This window comes from Dipodomys merriami, unplaced genomic scaffold, assembly GCF_024711535.1.
Source record: "Dipodomys merriami isolate MVZ:Mamm:240054 unplaced genomic scaffold, mDipMer1.0.p SCAF_89, whole genome shotgun sequence".
Classification (NCBI taxonomy): domain Eukaryota; kingdom Metazoa; phylum Chordata; class Mammalia; order Rodentia; family Heteromyidae; genus Dipodomys; species Dipodomys merriami.
In genome coordinates this window covers 5,271,467-5,292,650 of record NW_027206501.1, presented here as the reverse complement: position 1 = coordinate 5,292,650, position 21,184 = coordinate 5,271,467, and the positions used below count along the sequence as shown (strand labels likewise).

The following is a 21,184-nucleotide window of genomic DNA, read 5'->3' as shown; positions in this document are numbered from 1 at the left end:
AGCAGGATACAAAAAAAATTTTTTTTTTAATTTTTTTGGGTCCGGTCGTGGGGCCTGAACTCTGGGCCTGGGTGCTGTCCCTCAGCTCTTCAGCTCAAGGCTAGTGCTCTACCACTTGAGCCACAGTGCCACTTCTGGCTTTTTTCTTTTTGCTTATGTGGTGCCCAGGGCCTCATGCATGCAAGGCAAGTGCTCTACCACTGAGCCACTTTCCCAGCCCTGCGGGATACAAAATTAATCCACAAAAATCATTCACCTTTCTGTACACCAACAATGTACAGGGAAATCAAGGAAATAACCCCATTCACAATAACCTCAAAAAAAAGTATCTAAGAATTAACCGAACCAAAGATGTAAAAGGTTTATTTCATGAAAACTATAAAAGCCTTAAAAAAGGAATTGTAAAGGATACCAGGAAATTGAAAGATCCCCCATGTTCCTGGATAGGCAGAATTAATATAGTGAAAATGGCTCTACTGCCAAAAATTGATATATACATTCAATGCAATTCCCATTAAAATCCCAATGACATACTTTACTGAAATAAACAATCCAAAAGTTCATATGGAACAACAAAAGACCTAGAATACCAAAGCAATTTTAGGCAAAAGAAACAACGCAGGAGGGAACACAATACCAGATTTCAAGCGCTACTATAGAGCCAAGTAACAAAGACAGCTTTGTACTGGCACAAAAAGGGACTCGAAGACCAATGGAACAAAGCTGCCAAAGACTTATAGTGGAAGAATCATAACCTCTTCAACTATTGGTGCTGGGAAAACTGGGTGGCCACATGCAGAGAACTGAAAGTGGACCCTAGCCGTTCACCATGCACCAACATCAACTCAAAATGGATTAAAGACCTTAACATCAAACCTGATACTCTGAAACTACTGCAGGACAGATTAGGAGAGACACTTGAACTTACAGGCACAGGCAGGAACTTCCTGAACAGAGTCCCAGAGTCACAACAAATTGGAGAGAGACTAGACAAATGGGAATACCTTAAAAATAAAAGGTTTCTGCACAGACAAAGAAATAGCAACCAAAATACCAGCAAAATATCAGGCAAGGGTCTAATGTCCATTATATACAGGGAACTCAAGAATCTAGCCCCTCACAAATCTAACAAACCAATCATGAAATGGGCAAGGGAACTAAAGAGAGACTTCTCAGAAAAGGAGATAAAAATGGCAAAGAAACACATGAGGAAATGTTCATCATCCTTGGCTGTAAAGAAATGCAAATAAAAACAATGCTGAGATACCACCTTACTCCAGTCAGAATGGCCCACATCCCAAAGTCAGCCAACAACAAATGCTGGAGGGGATGCAGAGAAAGAGAAACCCTACTGCATTGCTAGTGGGAATGTATACTAATACAACCACTTTGGAAAGCAGTCTGGAGATACCTCAGAAAGCTAAATATATACCTCCCCTGTGACCCAGCCATACCATGCCTAGGCATCTACCCTGAGCAACAGGAACCAGGATACAAGAGTACATGAACTTCCATGTTTCTTACAGCACTGTTCACAATAGCCAAGATTTGGAAACAACCCAGATGCCCCACTATTGATGAGTGGATCCAAAAATTGTGGTACCTATATACAATGGAATATTATGCAGCGATTAGAAATGACAAAATAAAGGCATTTTCGGGGATACAGATGGCACTAATTTATTTTGAGCGAGGTAAGCCAAGAACAAAGAGACAAATGGCACATAGTCTCCCTGATATGTGGATGCTAAAGCAAAAATACAAGAAGATATGACAAAGTAAACAGGACTCAAGAAACAAAGGACAGCCAGCCATTTTGTCATGCCATTGCTAAATGACTCCATGTTCTTGACCATATATATGGTAGGTAAATGCACACTATGGAGAGAAGCCAGGAGGAGAAACTGAATAAGTGGGAACAGCTTACACTAAGCAAAAGGAAAGAAATATAAACATCACCTGATATGGAAAAAATAACCTGTATTGTCAAAGCTCATAGAATTCAGAAACCGTATAGACCATGATAACAATTTGCCTTGTGAAGGCTAAAATGTGTTTGTGACTTTATCACTATTCCACAATACTGTGAAATATGTGAAATCTATGTAATCACCTAATCCCAATTATAGAAAAAAAGTGAGAGAAGGGATGGGTTAGGATAAATGAGTGACAATGTTGTCAGACACTTTGTACTCATATACTGTTTTGTAGAATGGGAACTCCTGCTTAAAGATAATAATAATAAATAGAAAAAATTAAAAAGAAAATTAGAAACCTCATATTCCAACCTATTGTGCACACATATATATGGGTAGATGATAAACAGGTGAGGGAGAGCGACAGACAAAATGATTAGATGCTGCAGCTGAAAAAACATAAAATTCATGTCATCACTAACTATCTTAAGTAGGTAGGATAACAGGAATGAACCAGTGCCTGGTACTATGTATGTGTGTGGGTGTATGTGTGCCCGAGCCAGTCCCAGGGCTTGAACACAAGGCTTGCGAGCTATCCTTCTGAGCTACGTTACTCAAGGGTAACAATCTACCACTTGAGACACTGCTCCACTTCTGGCCTTTTGGTGTTTAATTAGAATAAGAGTCTCATAGTCTTTCCTGCCTAGGCTGTCTTTGAACTGTGATCCTTAGATCTCAGACTTAGGATTCCAGGCATGAACTACCAGTGCCTGGCTTTCCATGTATTTTTGTGAATAGAACAATCTTTAATCTGGGAAATAGGGTACTGCTGAGCCAGAGTTTCATTTGTCATGACAGTGTTTCCTGTATTTGTGATTATATGACCATTCCTAGTTTTTCTTTTTCTTTTTCCAGTATTACGATTCGAACTCAGGCCTTTGCACTTACTAGGTAGCCATGTCCCTACCCCTGTTTTTTTTTTTTTTTCATTTGGCTATTTGCTGAGGCAGGATTTGGTTTCCTGTCTAGACCTACTTCAGACTATTTTAGACTATGTAAACCTACTTTCGGCTCCTTACTGTAGCTAGGATGACAGGCATGGGCCAGCTCCAGTTCCCTCTTTTTTGTTAGAACAATTCAGCAAAATAAAATTTTGGTTTATTGTTGGACAGCATTGTTTCACACATACATCAAGCAGGCCAAAAGAGATAAAATAAATAGATAAACAGCAACTTCATAGGCAAAAGAGAAAGAAAGATTCCTCACTCCGAATCATGGCCTCAGTCTGGGTCCTGTGCTTGGTTCTGACGGTATTTGACCAGGTGGTAGGTTAGGCCTCAGACATGCCCTTCAAGAGCCCATGATCCCATGGGGCTGGGAGGTGAGCCAACTCCGCGCCCCCCCACACACACACAATGCCACATAAACAGATGTGCCAGTGGAGGAGATATTTTAGAAGAGTTCCCAGAACCAAAAGAGGAAAGGGGTCCCCACTCACTAAACCTGCAACTGAGGTGCCTGGAAATCCCGAGGGGCCCAGCCTAGGGACTCTTCACCCAGAACATTCCTACACACACACACACACACACACACACACACACACACACACACACACACACACACACGGAGATTCCTACAGGCTCAGGTTCCTCTACCCCAACCCACGTGGAAAAGCTCAATGATCCACTAATATCCTCATGGGCTTAGGTCCTTAGCAGTCCTCTCTTCAGTTATGCACTGTACATTTGCACAAAGTTTGATGAGAGTACACACACAGCCTTGGGCTCCAGGGTGGCAGGGAGAAACACACACCATTGCATTCCATTTGCTTTCTTGCTACCCTGAGAGGGACTGCTATTCCAGTGTCACAGAGGAAGAGCCTGGGGCTCTCATGGGAGCAGTCTTTTAGAACAGCAGCCTGGATGTTTTGCCACTCTCCCAGCCTTCACCTGTTGCCTGTACACCAGAGGCTTCTCCCCACTTTCTCCAGGACAAATGTGAGCATCCTCCACAAAGGACCATGTCTCTGCATGGAGCTTCACTCTGCAGGTAGCTTACATGGGTGGTTGTAGAGGATGATATGACCTTAGTGCTCCTGAATTATGCAATTGAAAAGAATGGTCAATGAACATTTATGAAAAACCAACACTTTGAGTTACACACCAAACCTTGAAAGAAGAGACTCAATGGAAGAAACATTGGTATTTTCCCAGATGGATGAAGGAAGGTTCTGGCATTACAGCTGGTGCTCTGGAGCTCTTAGGACATTCTTAGGAAAGGTAAGAACTGTGTTTACAGCAGCAGCAGAATTTGTCCTTCCAGACTTGGGCTGGGGCCTGGCTGGGCTATGTCTGCAGGAGCTCAGCTCTCCTCTAAGGTAGCGGTGGTCTAATGTAGCTGAAGTGGGCAGAGCCCTACAGATCTCCAGAGCAGCCAGGGCAGCAGAGGCAAGTTCAGTCGGCCTCAGTGACATGGGCAAATCTACCTAGAGATGCAGATCGGCTGGAAACTGTGCAGCCTCCTCTTCATCCACAGCAGAGCATGCTGCTTCTCCACCAAGGTCAGCACAGCCAGCTCCAGATCTAGGGGTTGCTCAGCTCTTTCCACAGGTGAAAGTTGCTCTATCCTGGGAGACAGAGGCATTGACAGCTCAAGATCCACAGCAAGCGTGTGATTTGGATGCTCTTGAGCTGCTGTCACAGCTGGAGGTTGCTCTGTCACAGACAGTGTCACCACAGCTGACCCACCAGATGGCTTTTTACCCAGCACATTTGGAAGTTGGATGTTCTCATTTGATGTACATACACCAGGGTCTGGGATGAACTGAGGAGTTGAAGACTACCAATGCTGGGTGGACAGGTACCACTTGTGTGTCCTTCCAGGAAAATGGTTGAAAGTGTCTGGGTTGGGGTCAATGTCAAGGCCTGCTCTAATGTCTCCACACATTAACCAGGTGCTGGCCCCATGATCCTCTGAGGACTGAGTCAGCTGACTTTGGAAAGCAGCATGAGAACATGGTGCCTTCCCTGTCTTTGGACACTTGAGTTGGCAGAGGACGGCCCAGGAAAGTGGCTTCAGGATCCATGTCTGTGTTCTCCATTGTGACGGACAAGGGGTCACTTATGGGCTCCTCTTCCGCAGCTTACTCCCAAATGGGACCTCCCCAGAGCCATGGGTTTCTGGTTCTCATAAGTGGTTTCTAGAGTTACACCACATGCTTCACCCCACCATCACTACGCATTCCAATTCCAGGAGACACAGGTAAATTCAGAACCACCCTCTCTCCATGCTCCTTACCAGCTGAGCTCTTGGATGAGTCATTTTTGCATGTTGATATTCCTAGGTGTCCCCATCTAGTCTCTGCAGTTTATTCTAGTACCATATCCTTGCGTGTTGTCAGATGTACATGCCCATAAACAACCCCTGTGGCCTGCCAAAAAAAAAAGAGAGAGAGAGATGAGACAATCAGAGGAAGTGATGAAAAACATATGCAGACGTATATATGAGCACACATGTGTGAGCACACCCAGGTACACTCAGACCCACACAAATGAACAGGAGCCAAACCTGGCTCATGCATTTTTAGTTTGTGTCTTACCCAAAATTTATTTTTTGGTATCTTATTTCTGAGACTAACTTCTGAAGACCATGGCCATTGTGAGAGGAAAGGTAATGGGGGTGGAAGCATTCCCATTAGAATTGGGGCCCTCCTCCACACTCCCCAGAGAGAACTCCCTGCCCATTGAGGATGGACAAGCCTGTCATCCAGACAACAGGGCCTCACCAGACACTGAATCTGAGCGTGCTTGATGTTGAACCTGCAGCCTCCGTAACTGTGAGACATCAATGTCTGCTGCTTACAAGCCACCCCTTGATTGAACATTGTTGGAACAGGCAGAGGGGACTAAGACTGAGGGCACTGAAAATGTGTCCAGCTCAGAATCATGATGTTTGTTTGAGAAGGCTCAAATGAAAGAACATGTGGTATGAAATAACCTGTTACGATTTTTTTATACAACTTCCATCAGAACATGCTATTAAACCTCATAGAGGATTAGGAACCTATGAACATCTGTGGGTTTTGAGAGAGGTCCTACTGTGTTGTCCAGGCTCACCACACAAATCCCAGAGCTCAGGTGATGCTCCTGTCTCAACTGCCTGAGTAGCCAGGACACCAGGCATATCTTGCTTAAAACTTTATACTTTTATAATACTTAATACTTGCTTAATACTTATATAAACATAGCTTTTTGATAGGGATTTAAAAATAGGGACCAAAAAAAGAGCATGGAAGATTTCCATGCAGTGGCACTCCTCTGAGTGATCTACATGCACACGACTATACATTGTCCAGACCTCTAGCATGGGGGGTGAGAAGAAGTGACTGTCCCATGGAAGTTTTGAGCTGGGGAATGGAGGAAGGACCTGGAATTCAAAGCCCAAATAGGAGCCTAGATTCTGATTCTCAGAGGCATTGAATAAGCTGTACAACACTGCTCCTTACAGTTGTAATAGATGATGAAGACAGGGCACGTTTCTTACAGAATTTGTCTCTTCATAGAGCAGGTTTCAATTCACCGCAGAACTGAGTGTGCATGTTCTCTTGAGCTGGATAAGTCCTGGAAACTGTTTAGTCCTTATGGGATGATTTTTTTTTTTAATTTCGGTTGTAAAGGTGATGTACAGAGGGGTTACAGTTTACACAAATCAGGTAATAAATACATTTGTTTGAACAGTGTCACCCCCCCTCCCTCATTCTCTTCCAGTTTCCTCCCTCCTGACCCCTCCCTCCCCCAAGTTGAACCTTATAGGATATTTAACGGCATCCCTCCGCGCCACCATCCACCATAAGGTACTGATTGTCCTATCCCAAACAATCCAGGTGGCCCCAGGGCCCTGGAAGAGGCAGGACAAAGCATGGATTCTGTGCATTTACCAGAACCACCAGAATGTGTGCATGCATCATAGGAGCTTCTCAGCCTCACCGCACTATTTCTAAGTGTGAGGCTGGCATAAGGGTCTGAGGATTTGGTGACAAATCTGTGGCAAGCTTAGCCCTGTGAAATATCTTGCGGTATTTTCTGGCCTCTTGTTACAAACTGAGCATCCTCCCGATCGCAGGGATGCTTCAGGGAGAGGAAGAGCCCCTGGCCTCATCCACAAATGAAGGTTCATGGGCATACACACTGGCAAGCGTGTTCCTCATTCAAAAATAGGGAATCAGAAATGCACCAAGGTGGGCTGGGAAGGTGGCTCAGTGGTAGAGTGCTTGCCTTGCATGCCTGAGGCCCTGGGTTCGATTCCTCAGCACCACATAAGCAAAAAGAAAAAAGCCGGAAGTGGCCCTGTTGGTCAAGTGGTAGAGTGCTAGCCTTGAGCTGAAGAGTTGAGGGACAGTGCCCAGGCCCAGAGTTCAGGCCCCACGACTGGACCAAAAAAAAAAGAAATGCACCAAGGTCTCACTTTCTGTGGCTTTCAAACAACTATCTCCAAATCTGAAAAAAAATGTGTAATTGCATACAGTTCAGGTGCACAACATTCTATGTAAGACATACAGAGTCTCTAGGTGGATGTTATATATTAGCGTGGAAAGAGAGTAGTTGAGAGACATGACACCAGGAAGCCTGACTTCCCACACACTGATCTTTCAAAATACCCAGCCTGGGTCCACATTATGAAAAACTGCCAAACCAGATCCAGGCCACACTTCCTGGAGTCTTCAGCCCCATAGCCACTCTACCCTGAATCTTTGTTGAGGGGGTCATTCCCTAGCACCACGGTTCCCTTCTTCTTTAGGAGATGGGGTCACTGCAGGCATGGCATGGGTATGCCTGCTTTCCTGACCTGTCCCCCAGCCAGCCTGTGAACCACAGAGGTGTGTACTCATCCCTGATCCTCCGCAGTCCATCACACCAGCCTGCATCCCTCGACCTCATCCCAATGGTGCCCAGGACTGTGCTCATGGCTCAGGTGAAGTGGGGAGGGAGAGGTGCAGTCATGGCAACCTTGAGTCAGTGGACAGACAGGGGCAACTTTTATTCATGATCCTCACCGGGGAGAGTGAGCCAGGCCTCCAGAATGACAACCCAGGGCCAGCAGGGATTTCTGTCTGCCAGGCAAAGGGCAGCCTCAGGCAGCAGAAGCCAGACCTGCAACACTGGGCAGATCAGGAAATTTGTGGGAGAAAACCTGGATTCTGTTGGGGCTCTGCCACTCACCGTCTGTATTAGAATTTTCAGAACTGCAGTCTCAATAAATATCATAGCAGAATGCACTCAAAACAGGTGTCAAGTGCCCACAGAGAAGAAATACGGAGACCACACATAATTATTAAGTGAGTTTGATTGGTCATTCAAAAGCTAGAGCACACCCAGAGGTGTTTTAGAAAAGCACCTTCACCACAGCATGCCTGTTCCCTCAGCCTTCCTCTCTGCCCCCTTCTCTCCTGATGGCTCACTTCTTCCCACACTTCTAGGAGCCTGCTGGCAGCCCACTGCACTGTCTGCTGGGATCTCCACTTGGCTATTGCCATGGCTGGAATAAGCAAGACTTGGTCCCCAGGCCATGGCACTGTGGAACCTGTAAGGGGGAGGGGCTGAGGGAGTGTTCTGTCACTAAAGATGTGCACTGGAAAGGAGATATTGGGACCCAAGACTCTTCCTCTTCCTCTCTTTACACCAGCCATGAGACTAATGACCTTCCCCTCCCCCATACTCCCTCTGTGATCACAGACACAAATCAAGAGAAAAGCATCTAAGTTAAAGTGAAACCACCAAAGCTGTGAACCAATAAGCCTTTTTTAAGTTGTTATGTCAAGCATTGGTTACAGTTCTGAGCATTTGCTGCAGTACTAAAATGTAGCCTGACACATGTATTAAATCCTGAACCCCACGAACAGGCCCTGACCACAATGATAAACCTGTTATCTAATATTCTACCCTAGACCAACATCCAATCTAAGGATGCCTGGACTTCTGTCCATGTCTGTGGCATCCATCCTGTGGCTTCGCCTTAAGAAATTAAAAAATTACATAGCTACCGAACACAATGGCAAGCCTCGTGATTGCCCCCATGGCTGGTAGGGCAGAATCTTTGCCTTTTCTCTAAACTTAAGAACCACCTTTTCTTCACAGAGGGTTTTGTCCATGTTTTGTTGGTTTGTTTGTTTCTCTTGTTTTGTGCTAGTACTGAGACTTACCTTCTTGCCCAGCTGATGTGCTCTAGGCTGAGATTCTGCAACTTGAGCCACACCTGCACTAGCTGCTTTTTTTTCAGATTAGAGTCTGAATAGACTGGCTCTGAGCCTCGATTCCCAAATCTCAGCCTGCTGAATAACTAATATCACAGGGTTAAGCTCTCGGCACCCTGCTTCATAAAGGGTCCTGGGTCAATCCGCATGCACACAAAGTGCAAGGGGTTCCTTAACCCCTTCTCTGCCAACCAGGATCCTGATCCTGCATGGGTAGGTGGATAGGGGGTGGACAGGCTTCAAGAAAATTCCAACTCCACATTCTTTGTCTTCTGGCTGATCTTTCCTCAGCTCCCAAAACTGTGTCAGCCAGCAGTTCACCACTCACTCAGCCTCTTGGCTTGGCTTGCCCTATGCCACAACCTCTTCGATGTTTCTCCTGTGCCAGCCAGCTTTGTAGCCCCTCCCTCTGGGAGCTTGCCAAGCCTTGGAAGGCTCAGTAATAAGGATGCCAGCCTTAGCAGTGGCTAGGAATGTCTGTCTGCACAGCCAGGCATGGGGGACTGTCCTACATTTGCTCTTCCCCTCATAGTGCAACTGTGGCAGATGTGGGTGGAGAAGGCCAGGGCTGATGTGTTAGACACAGCTGTGGTGCAGCAGAGCTGGGGTGGGCTAGGAGAGATGGTGGGGTCATAGAGGATCTGTCTGCAGGAATGGGTTCATGTCATATTGCAGGAGTGGTTGATCCCCTTTCCCTAGGGAGCAGGTTCCTAGGAACCATCTCTTAACACCCAAGAAAAAGTCAGGTGGAAGCCAAGGGGATACTCACTTCCAGGCAGGCTCAAGCATCCTCTGCAAAGGATGCTAGCTCTGGAGACCAGACTTCCTCTGTCTGTGGCTGGTTGCACAACTCCCCATGTGCTGGAGAGAGTCCAGCCGGGACATGTGTGGACACACTAGCAACCTTCCTGCTTGGCCCATCCCCAATAACCAGGTCAGGATTCGCTGCTGCAGACACACAGGGGAAAAGCCATGTCACTTACTCATCTGCACACGGTACCAGCTGTAACTGTGGTGCTATATTGACTCTTTCTCTCTGGAAATCCATCCCCCAGAACAACCCTACATTTCTCCTCCCCGTGCATCTCCAGCCCCTGGGAACCAAAGAACGTTTGCTTAGGAATTGGCAAGGGTATTAAGTATAGCAGAGCCAAAACGTAACAGCCCAGCTCCGTGTCCACCTAACTGCTCTCCAGCCTCTCCGCACTGTCCTCTCTCTTCTCGCTCTCCTCGCTCTTCTCGCTCTCCACAGGGACGACTTTGTTCCGGCACTCTGTCTTTCCCAAAGGCAAGCAGCAACAGAGCCCTCGGAGCCACGTCAGGAACCTCCTCAGTCTCTTCCACACCCTTCTGCTCTGCACCCTGACATAACTCTGTCCGGCGGGGGGCGAGTCCTGGGGCTCTGCTGGATCTTCGTGGGGCCCGCTGTCCTTTGTTTCGGCCAGGGCGTCGGGGGCTGGAGCTGGGGCCGGGAGGGGAGGGGAGGAGGCTGGGGACCTGTGGAGGCCTTCGGTGCTGCCCTTCTGGTCTTCCTTGAGGGCGAAGGAGCGCAGGGCAAACGCACTGGGTCTGGAGGTGGTGATTTTGGACAAAGACCTGATGGGGGACTGGCACGGCGCCATGGTAGAATCCAGGGTCTTCAGGTGGTCGCTCTGGTCCCCAGACTCTGACTTCTTTTGCTCCAGCATCAGGTAGACGCCCATGAGCGCATTGTAGCTCTTGGCACTCAAGGCCTCTTTCACCTGCTGTGGGTCGTAGCCCATACCAGCCATGGCTTCCAAAATGGAGAGGTCCGGGCGCGGGGGGTGGCTCTCTGGAGCTGGGGGCTCCTGCACCCCCTGCTGGAGCCAGGGGTGCTCCAACACGCGCTGCAGCGAGGGCCTGTGCTGGGGGTCCAGGGCCACCATGCTGGTGACCAAATCCCGGAAGTCAGCGGAAACATGGGTGGGGAAGCCGAACTCACCCTTCAGCACCGCCTTCTCCATCTGCGCGGTCGTGATTCCCCGAAACGGGGGGCGCCCCACCACCAAGGTGTACAGCACCACGCCCAGGCTCCAGACGTCAGCCTTGGTGCCATCGTAGCTTTCGTGAGTCAGGATTTCGGGCGCACAAAATGGCAGGGTGCCGCACACCATTTGCAACCTCTGGCCTTCCAGGCACCTGACGCCGAGGCCAAAATCACAAAGCTTTGGCTTGCCCTGGGCGTCAAGCAAAATATTGTCTAATTTTAGGTCACGGTGAGCAATGCCCATGTTGTGACAATAGCACATGGCACGTGTTATCTGCCTAAAGAGAGACCGGGCCTCCTCCTCCCACAGGCAGCCCACAGTATCCACCAGGTCCTGAAGGTTGCCCCGTTCTGCATATTCTAGAACCAGGTAGACCAGCTCGTCCGTCTCTATGATTTCGTACAGCTTTATCACATTGGGATGGTCCAGTGACCTCATGAGGTCCCTCTCCATGTTAAGGGTAGCATCGTCCTTGATCTTCGGGATGACTTTGATGGCCACGAGGGTGTGGGTGAGAAGGTGCTGAGCCAGCTTCACCTCGGCGAAGCCGCCCTCCCCGATGTCCCTCAGGACCCGGTACTGAGCCCTGAGCAGCTCCTCCAAGGAGCTGTCCCCAGAGCCCAGCCAAGATCCCTCCTCCTCAATGTCACTAAACATCACGGAGAAGAATGAGCCATGCGGCCCAAGAGGGGATGGAAGGGAAAGGAAAGGGAAAAACAAAACCCAACAGATGGCCAGACAAAAGGGGAAATACTGGGGAAGCAAACCACAAACATCACACAGCCTGCGCAGAGCAGCTAGCTGCGAGTCCAGCAGGTCACCGCTAACAGCTTCCTGCTAGGTGGACTCAAATGCTGTCCAGGCCGCTTCCTTATGTGCGCTGGGCCCTCACTCCATCACAGTGGCCCCTGTGAGGTCAGAGCAGGGAGAGGCCCAGGCATGGCTGGTGGACCCCACAGTGGTTGTCTTTCTCACCGGCCTTAAGGACTATTAAGAAAGGAAAAAGTAGGCTGGGAAGGTGGCTTTGTGGTAGAGTGCTTGGCTAGCATACATGAAGCCCTGGGTTCCATTCCTCAGTACCTCATACATAGAAAAAGCCAGAAATGGCACTGTGGCTCAAGTGGTAGAGTGCTAGCCTTGAGCAAAAAAAAGCTCAGGGACGGTGCCAAGGCTTTGAGTTCAAGTCCCACGACTGGAAAAAAAAAAAAAAAGAAAGGAAAAGGCTTTGCTTAGGTAAATTGTGGAGATTCATATTTAATTATTTAGAATTTACAATCTGCCTCAGGCACCTCTGGCTCAAGTTGGTCAATCAGGATTTGTTCTGCTTTCTACAAGATGGAAAAGGCACATGCACCAAGGCCACGGTGCAGCGTGATCATGGTGAGTGGGTGGTGTAGAGCTGGAAGTGGCTGGGCACTGGGGCAGACAGTCGGGTCTCTTGTAGAGAACACTCAATGCCATTATGGATGGGAGGGTCCGTTGCCCTCCAGAAAACCCTTAGTTGAATATTCAGTGTCAACCTGCCATCTTGGCCTTTCAGAACTTGGTACTCTATGTGCTCCTTCTCTATGTGACCTCGCAGCTGAGAGTCAGGGCTGAGGAACAAGGATGAGGTCTGAAAGTCAGTCCTTGTGCTGATGCCCCCAGGTGGTCTGGAGTCCAACCACACTGAAGGTCCTGCCTTAAGACAAGGGGATACCTGGCTGCTCAGGTATTTTTCCTATGGTCTGTGAACCACTGGTTGTCGGGGGTGATGGGGAGGGGGGAGGGGTAGCTTCCAGGTCTATGGGTGATGTCCCTGTGGGAAATCTCCGGTCTACAGGAGGGCGTGAATGGCCTGGTCAAGATTGTCTTCACCTAGCACCTAGAGCACCCCTTCTGAACTGTGCCCACCTATGCCCCCTTCTTCCCTGCCCCACGAAGTGTGTCAGCAGAGTTCCCTGGAGCTGATGTTGATTTCCAGCTTGGTCCTGAGCCTGAGTGTAAGCTCTCTCGTACACTCTGGGGCATTTCATAGCCAGGGGGTAGAAGGAGGCTCAGCAGGAAATGGAGGCCTTTGTAGGTTAGGAAGGACACAGTGTTTTAACTTCACCATGCTGCCAGCCACCTGCTTGCTTTAGGATACAGGCCCTGCACTGTGAGTTGTCATTGCAGCAGACTGTATGCCAGGCAGGCCACTCAGGGGCCCTGTGGGTACTCCATGGCTATGAACACCTCCATTGTCTTTCTACAATTGCCAAGCATGGTAGCAGCTGCTACCATAGTGGCATATGGGCTTTCCAAGACGCTGCTGCAGGCCCCAGGTTGAAGAGGCAGCTGCGAGTCACCTGGCTGCACTTTGTGAGTGAAGCTGGGGGAGAAGGTCACAGTGAGCTCCACTAGAGCAGGGAGGGCCCGCTGCCTTGTACCACACATCAGCTCCCCAAGCCTCAGCCAGCCAGGCCAGATGGTAGACACTGGGACAGTTCAGGCAATGGGACACTGCATCAGTGAAGCACAAGATGAAAACAAGATGTGTACAAAGTACAAGCACAACCAACTTCAGTGAGTGTCACTCCGCTGGAGGCCCAGATGCTTCCCATGCATTTGTGGTACTCTCATTCCACCCCTGTGCTTCTAGAATGTCCTATAGTCTAGGGGATTTCCCCTTAGATAATATTGATGTGATCTTCATGCTGATATAGAGCCAGTCTCATTTCTCCTGCCAGGGGTCTTGGCAAGGTTCATGGTCAGACTTTGGCCCTGGGTGCTCTCTCTGGGTGCTGTGTCTGGTGTCACCCCTGGCAGGTAGAGGCTCTGTTCAGGACCTCCCCTCCCCCATTTGTGTGTCTGGGGCACAAGCCCTGTTGGACAACTGAGACTTCACAGATGACAGCTTGTAAAGAGGGAAGACTCTTGTTGGGAGCCAGGCACTAGTCAAGGTCCTGGGGATGGACAGAGAAGTAGGTGGTGTCTCTCAGGGAATACATACTTCTTGCTGGAAGAAAAGTAGTAGCAGATAAAACAAATGGAAGCATTCCTGGAAGGTGGGAGGCTGGAGAGGAGAGTGAGCATCATGCTGAGATCAGATCTGTGGAGGTGGAAGTGAATCTGCACAGCATGGCCAGGCCAGGCCTCTGTGGAGTCCAGCTGGGCCTTGAGTGAGATGTAGCTGAGTCCTGCACTGGGGAAAGAAAGCAATCAGGGGCACAGGAAGGTTCCCCATGCATCCTTCCAGTGTGGAGCTGCTTGTGGTGCTGAGGAGGAAACCCAGGGCCTCACACATGCTAGACAGGCACTCAACTACTGACCACACCCTAGCCTACTCTATAAAGTGCTTTGTTGTCCAGCTTCCACCCTCCCCCTGAGGAACTTTAGAAGGTAGCTGAACTGCCTTGAAGTTGACGACACTGAGTCCAGGCACTCATGACTGAAAGCCACTGTGGTCCTTTCCTGACTCTCCAGGGTACACTCAAGACCAGGGGCCCTCCGAATGTCCCTGTAGGCCAGTTAGCTGGAAAGGACACTCATGCTCATAAAGAAGCCCAGCTTAAACTCCCTCATGCTCATGAGTTCAAGGTGGGGATGGGCCGCCCAGTCCAGGAGGGTTCCTGATGGGGAGAAAAGAGATCCTGTGGCATGAGGAAGCGAGACAGGGCCTGGGGCTTGGCCCTGTGTGAGCTCAGGCTGGCTGTAGTTGCCCATGACAAGGGTCAGGTATGCAACTGAGAGGACCCTGTGGAGAATGGGAAACATGGTGAGAGCCCTACCGGCTGGATCTAGCTCCCGTGTGTGTGTGTGTGTGTGTGTGTGTGTGTGTGTGTGTGTGTGTGTGTGTGTCTGTGTGTCTGTGTGTCTGTGTGTCTGTGTCTGTGTCTGTGTCTGTGTCTGTGTCTGTGTCTGTTTGTGTTTCTTGTGTGTGTGTGCATGTGTGCGTGTGCATGCATGCATGCATGTTCTGTTACTGGGGCTTAACCACAGTTCCTGGATGCTGTTCCTGACTATTTTTGCTCAAGACTACTGTTTTACCACTGAGGGACAGTACTACTGCTGGCTTTTCAGTGGTTAATTGAGAATAAGAGTCTCACAGACTTTCCTACCCAAGCTGGCTTTGAACTGCAATCCTCAATATCTCAACCTCATGAGTAGCTGGGATGATCCACTATACCTGGCTCCTATTAACTTTTAAAATAGAGAGGTTTTTTAATTGAAATGAAAAGGTAGAGTACAGGGAACTTTAATGCATTAGCAATGTCCCAAGTCATGTGTTTCTTGTGAATTCATGACCATCTGTTCATCCAAACCTAGAGTATGTATAGCAGCTAGGATGGGCTGTGACCTCAGCTGTGACCTTGAGTGACTGTGACATCAGTGGATGTTCATCTGCCATAGCAGAGGGACCCCTAGACAGTATGCTGACATCAGGGCGTGCTGTAGCTAGGTGGAAGAAATGAGAAATCTCCTCTATCTGCTCAACTTTGCTAAACACCTAATGCTGCTTTAAAAAATACCGATAATTAAAAATGAATTCCACCTGATAGTTTTTGGGTAACAGCTAGAAAATGAGAATGTGACTTGTGTTGCATTTCTGGGCACAGGCCATCTGAGGCCTGTGTCCATCCCCAGATCAAGTATGTGTGCAAGCAAAGGGTGGAGTTTTCAGCCAGGCTCAGTAGGAGCTACGGCATGTCTGAGGCATCCCAAGAAGGGTAGGGGCTGGAAGAGAGAAGTTCAAGCCTTCCCAATTTGAGCCAGGGTAGTTCTACTCTTGGCTGTATCTACTGAGGCTCTGTGTGAGATTAATTTGTAATCTGGAGTGAAATTTAGCAGTCCTAGTTTTTTATTCCTTTTTATATAGCCAAGAGTAGAATTACCCTGGTTCAAGGTGGGAAGGCCTGAAGTTCTCTCTCGCAGCTCCTGAGATGACATCACACACCATCGTAACCAGACTGCTTATAGACAAGGAACTCTCACAAACATTGTTCCTCAGGCTGGCCTGAATTGTGATCTTGCTCATCTCTACCTGCCAAACAATAAAAATGACAGGCATGAGCCACTTGTGTTGGCTTTATTTTCAGTGTTTAATGGAACCTTGGAGAATGGTTTTATGGATTAGTGTTTATCTGCAGCTAGAAAGCCCACAGCCTCAGTGAAGCTCTCCCCTTATCGCATTTTTATATCATATGCATTTGTGCATCTGATGGCACATTTTCTCCTAGACAATATTCCTGCAGATGCCAATGACAAGACAAACAAACCCTCATCTAAGTCTCTCTGAGCTGCCATCTCTGTGGATATCTATGACCACTCTTTGACTACCCAAATAACTAGTGTTATTTAGATATTTCCAGTCTCAAACAAAATGCATGATTTTCCTTATTCATTTGATTAGGATTTCTGCTTGTCTTTATAAGTTCAATTACAACAGCATTCATGGAAATGAAGACTATCTCCTGGAACATTCACATGTCCTTGAAAATCTACAAATCCACCAGGTGTAATAAACAGTATTGGTTGAATGGTGATGGGTGGAAGGAAGAAAGGACGGTAAAGACAACTTATATCTCTGTCTTGATTCAAATGCCTTTCATAGGGACAAACCTAAAAAGCATTTGAAGCGACCTAGTCTGAGATGTAAATATCAAATGAAATTCAGGCATGAATTTCATGCCTGTAATCTTGGCTACTCAGAAGGCCAAGAGCTAAGGATGGAGGTCTAAAGGCAATCTGGAAAGACAAATCCATTGGAATCTTATGTCCAATTAGCCAACAAAAAGAAACAAAAGCCAGATGTGGTGGTATGGTTCAAGTGGTAGAGTGTTAGCCTTGAGTGGAAAAAGTCAAGTGAGAGCATGAGGCCTAGAGGTCAAGCCCCAGTCCCAGCACACTCTCTCTCTCTCTCTCTCTCTCTCTCTCTCTCTCTCTCTCTCTCTCTCTCTCTCTCTCTCTCTCTCAAAGTAAAATAAGGAAAATGCAGAACTAAATCCCAAAACAAAAGCTGAGGAATACCTGTAACTCTGAAGCAGAGATCTCCAGTGTATCCAAGGTTGTATCCAAAGAGCAATGGCAACTAATTCACATCAGTTCTGCTTTCCATATGTTGTCATTCATGCTGTTCATCTGTGGGCTCTTCCAGACATGCTTGTGTCTTTACTTAGCTAGAATTTGCCAGAAGGACATTGTCTGGTATGATGACATTATCCATTCTCTTCACATTTCTTGCATACAAAAGTCAGCTTTCTCTGATTGTTATTTAAACTAGCTATAAAGTTCCCGCTTCCCAGATTTACTGTTGGAGATCATAAGGCTCTTTTCCTTCAGGAAATCACCCAAGAACAACTTGGAGAATGAGAAACAGAAAGCTGAAGCTCGATTTTTAATAAAATTCAGAGATGTTGCCAAACACGTTGAAGGTCAAAAAGAGGTGTGGGAAGACACTCAGAGAAAAGTATTTTAACTAAAGATCTCCAACAGAGCTGTCTGAGCATGGATTGCTATGGCTGGTAGAACAATCTCTGAGAGTATATAGAAAGGGATTTCAATTCAGTATGTCAGGGAAAAGGGAACCAGCAATAACTTATATCTACATACATACATGCATACAGATCGATATAGATTAGATAGACAGATTGATAGTTAGATAAATAGATGGAGATAGATAGATAGATAGACAGATCGATAGATAGATAGATAGATAGATAGATAGATAGATAGATAGATAGATAGATAGACATAAATTTTGGAAGTCATCAAGAGGAGATATAGGAGCCAGGCATAAGTGGCTCAGATCTGTCATCTTAGCTACTCAGGAGGCTCAGATCTGAGGATTGTGGTTCAAAGCCAGCCCAGACAGGAAATCTGTGAGAGTCTTATCTCCAGCAAAAAGCCAGAAGTGGAGCTGTAGATCAAATAGTGTCAGTTCAGAAACAGTGCCCAGGCCTTGAGTTCAAGCCCCAAGACAAGGAAGGAAGGAAGGAAGGGAGATAGGGAGGCAGGGAGGGAGATAGGAAGGGAGGGGACAAGGGAGAGAAAGGAAGGGAGGAAAGAATATAGGAGCCAAGGGAAAATGCAATGCTCTGAGTTTAAGTTCTACTGCTCAGTATTGGCATGAAATAAAGAAAAATAAACCCAAAAATGGTACACAAATGTATATAAGTATATACAATGTATTAATTGAAATGTGGTAGATTCAATGGAGATAGTGTAATTCCTTAGAAAGCCAAAAGCAAGGTTCAGCAAAATAAGACACCAAGAAGCAGGTACTAAAAAGGGGTGGGGTAGGGTCAAGAAAAAAATTATGGATAAATGAATAGAATGAGGGGGAAATACAGACAAGAATCCAATGTATATCCTACAAGACTAAGAAGAGTGAGGGAAGGGGGAGGGGGGAGAGGGATGGGCGAGAATGTTGAAAGGGGTGACATTGATTAACATATATTGTAATCATGAACTGCTTTGTTAAACAGCCACTCCTTTGTACAAACTACACAAAGATAATTTAAAAATCTTAAAAATGAAATAAAAAAAGAAATCCAAAAACATCTTCACATATTAGATCTGATAATGATTTACTAAATGTGACACCAAAAGCAAAAGAAATAGGTCTGACTACATTAACATTTGTGCACCAAAGTACACATTATGTTATATAGGAATTCAATCACAAGACAGAGAGAAGCCACATTTTGAGAGGTTGAATCAAAAGTCTTCATTAGAAAGCCAGTAGTGACTACAGGCAGACACATGTCCCCAGAAAATACACATGACACTGTCAGAAAAATAAGCCATGAGGGTAGCAAAGCAAAGAAAGCAGAAAAACAATCCCAACAAACCAGATCAACTCCAATGCAGAGCTGAAGTGGGACACCATGGCGACCTGCAGGAGGTCAATGAGACACGGCACAAAATGGCAACTGAACTAGTCCAGGCCTACATAGGGTCATGGGCAGGGGTCAGAGTCACAGGGAGCTCCAGAGTCTCAGGAGTTCATGGCACAGGACTGGCAGGTCCAGTAACCTATTGTCCAAGTCCCCGTGCCTGCCTCTAGGAATTCAGGCATGCCCATCACCTAGGGGTGGGACTTTACCTTCATCCACCAAGAAGATAAGATGGTACCAGTTAGACCCAGTATCCTTATTTCTATTAATACTATGGAAAGGACAAACATGGCTGAGCAAAGATGGCCACTGAACAACACATATCTGCACCACTCTGTGGCTGTTCTGGAGACTTGGCAATAATCATATTAAGTGAAGTAAACCAGACCTGGAGAGACAAAGGTTGCATGGTTTCCCTCTTTGGTGGTAGATAGAAAGTGCCGGTCAATCTGTAAGTAAACACTGCGTGGTAAGCAAGGGGTTACAAATGAATTAACTTAATTATAAGGGAGGAGAGGTAGATGAATGAATGAGGAATGGGGGGAGACTGCAGGCAAGAATTCATTGTATGCAGCACAGAACTGAGAAAAATAAGGGAAGGGTTGAGTCAAAAAAAAAAGGTACACATATTGAGAAAATGACACAGATCAAGATGCATTGTACACCTAAACCAGCTTTCTTTTTAATTTTATTTGTTTTTTTGTTGTAAAAATACTGTACAGAGGGGTTACCATTACATGAGCAAGGTCATGAGTATATTTCCTATCGAACATTGTTGCCTCCTCCTTTGTTTTTCCCCTACCATCCCTTCCCTCCCACCTCTAAACTGCTTTGTTAAGTGGCAAGAAAATTCAATGCATATCCTAAAAACTTAAGAGAAGTGAGGAAAGGGGTACATTAGGAGGCATGGTGAGAATGTTGAAAGCTTTGACATTGGTCAAGGCGCCCTGTATTCAGAAACTGCATTGTTGAATGGCAAAACTCATTTGTACAACTACTTAAAGATAATAAAACGTTAAACCAAATAAAAATTTAAATGATATAATGGAAGACAATACTTGCAAACCTTACATTTCATAAGAATTTAATATCCAGATTGCACAAATAACTCCTATAGCTCAGCAACAACAGACACACACACACTCTCTCAAACACACACACACACACTCTCTCTCATACACACACACACACACACACACTACTATTAAGAAACATACTAGAATTGACATTTCTCCAAAGAAGACATGTAAATGTCCACTAGACCCCTGGAAAGATATTCAACATCACCAGTTATTAAGAAAATGAAAAATTAAAACCACAATAAGCCAGGCACCAATGGCTCATATCTGTAATCTTTAACTACTCAAGAGGCTGATTTGAGGATCATGATTTGAAGCTAGCCTGAGCAGGAAATTCCATGAAACTCTTATCTCCAATTAACCACCAAAAACCCAAAAATGGAGTTGTGGCTTAAGCATTTAATTGCTAGCCTTAAGCACAAAAGCTCAGGGACAATGCCCAAGTCCTAGTATGTCCCAGAGAGAGAGACAGAGACAGAAAGACAGAGAGGGGGAGAGAGAGGAGAGAGAGAGAAGAGAGAGAGAGAGAAAAACAAGACATCTCATCTCTCATCTCTGCTACTTCCTAGCATCTTTTATTCTGTTCTCACTCAAGTCTTGCTTTATATGTCCTCCATTTAGGAGAACAGCCCACTGTCTACAACATCTGGGTCTCCAAACTCAGTTTGAGAAGAGACAGATTGGCTCCCATTTGGTTCACTGTGTGGGCAGAGACATGTCATGTGAAACTGGCTGTCCCCACACAGTGGGGGACAGAGGCAAGGATGAGAAGTTGATAAGAGATGGAGAAATTCCTGTATGAGCTGGCCTGGAAACTGCAGAGATGATCAGTCAGTGTGTGTGTGTTTGTGTGTGTGTGTGTGTGTGTGTGTGTGTGTGTGTGTGTGTGTGTGTGACAGAGACAGACAGAGACAGAGAGACAGAGACAGAGACAGAAAGACAGAGACAGAGAGACAGAAAGTGAGAGAGAAGGGAGAGTGTTGGTACTTGAACTCAGGGCCTCTTGCTTTTGCTTCACTTTTTTGCTCAAGGTGAATGCTCTACCACTTAAGCCACAGTTCCACATCAGACTTTT

General features: G+C 46.7%; 1 protein-coding gene and 1 long non-coding RNA gene across 2 annotated transcripts; both read right to left on the bottom strand.

Annotated features, from left to right (window-relative positions):
• Positions 1–3,898: 3,898 nt before the first annotated feature.
• LOC138820473 (uncharacterized) lies at positions 3,899–10,003 on the bottom strand. Its single transcript, XR_011369890.1, has 3 exons — positions 9,935–10,003; positions 5,214–5,346; positions 3,899–4,542 (listed from the first exon to the last, which is right to left on the bottom strand). It is a non-coding gene; the product is annotated as an uncharacterized lncRNA (long non-coding RNA).
• Positions 10,004–10,346: 343 nt separating this feature from the next.
• Positions 10,347–11,831, bottom strand: LOC138820495 (sperm motility kinase-like). Its single transcript, XM_070012172.1, has one exon. It carries the CDS (start codon positions 11,829–11,831, stop codon positions 10,347–10,349), a length of 1,485 nt encoding a protein of 494 aa, XP_069868273.1.
• Between the last annotated feature and the right edge of the window lie 9,353 nt (positions 11,832–21,184).

Bases quoted from the DNA above. Each gene is read 5' to 3' on its own strand.
- LOC138820495 (XM_070012172.1), bottom strand. From the start codon at position 11,831: ATGTTTAGTGACATTGAGGAGGAGGGATCTTGGCTGGGCTCTGGGGAC.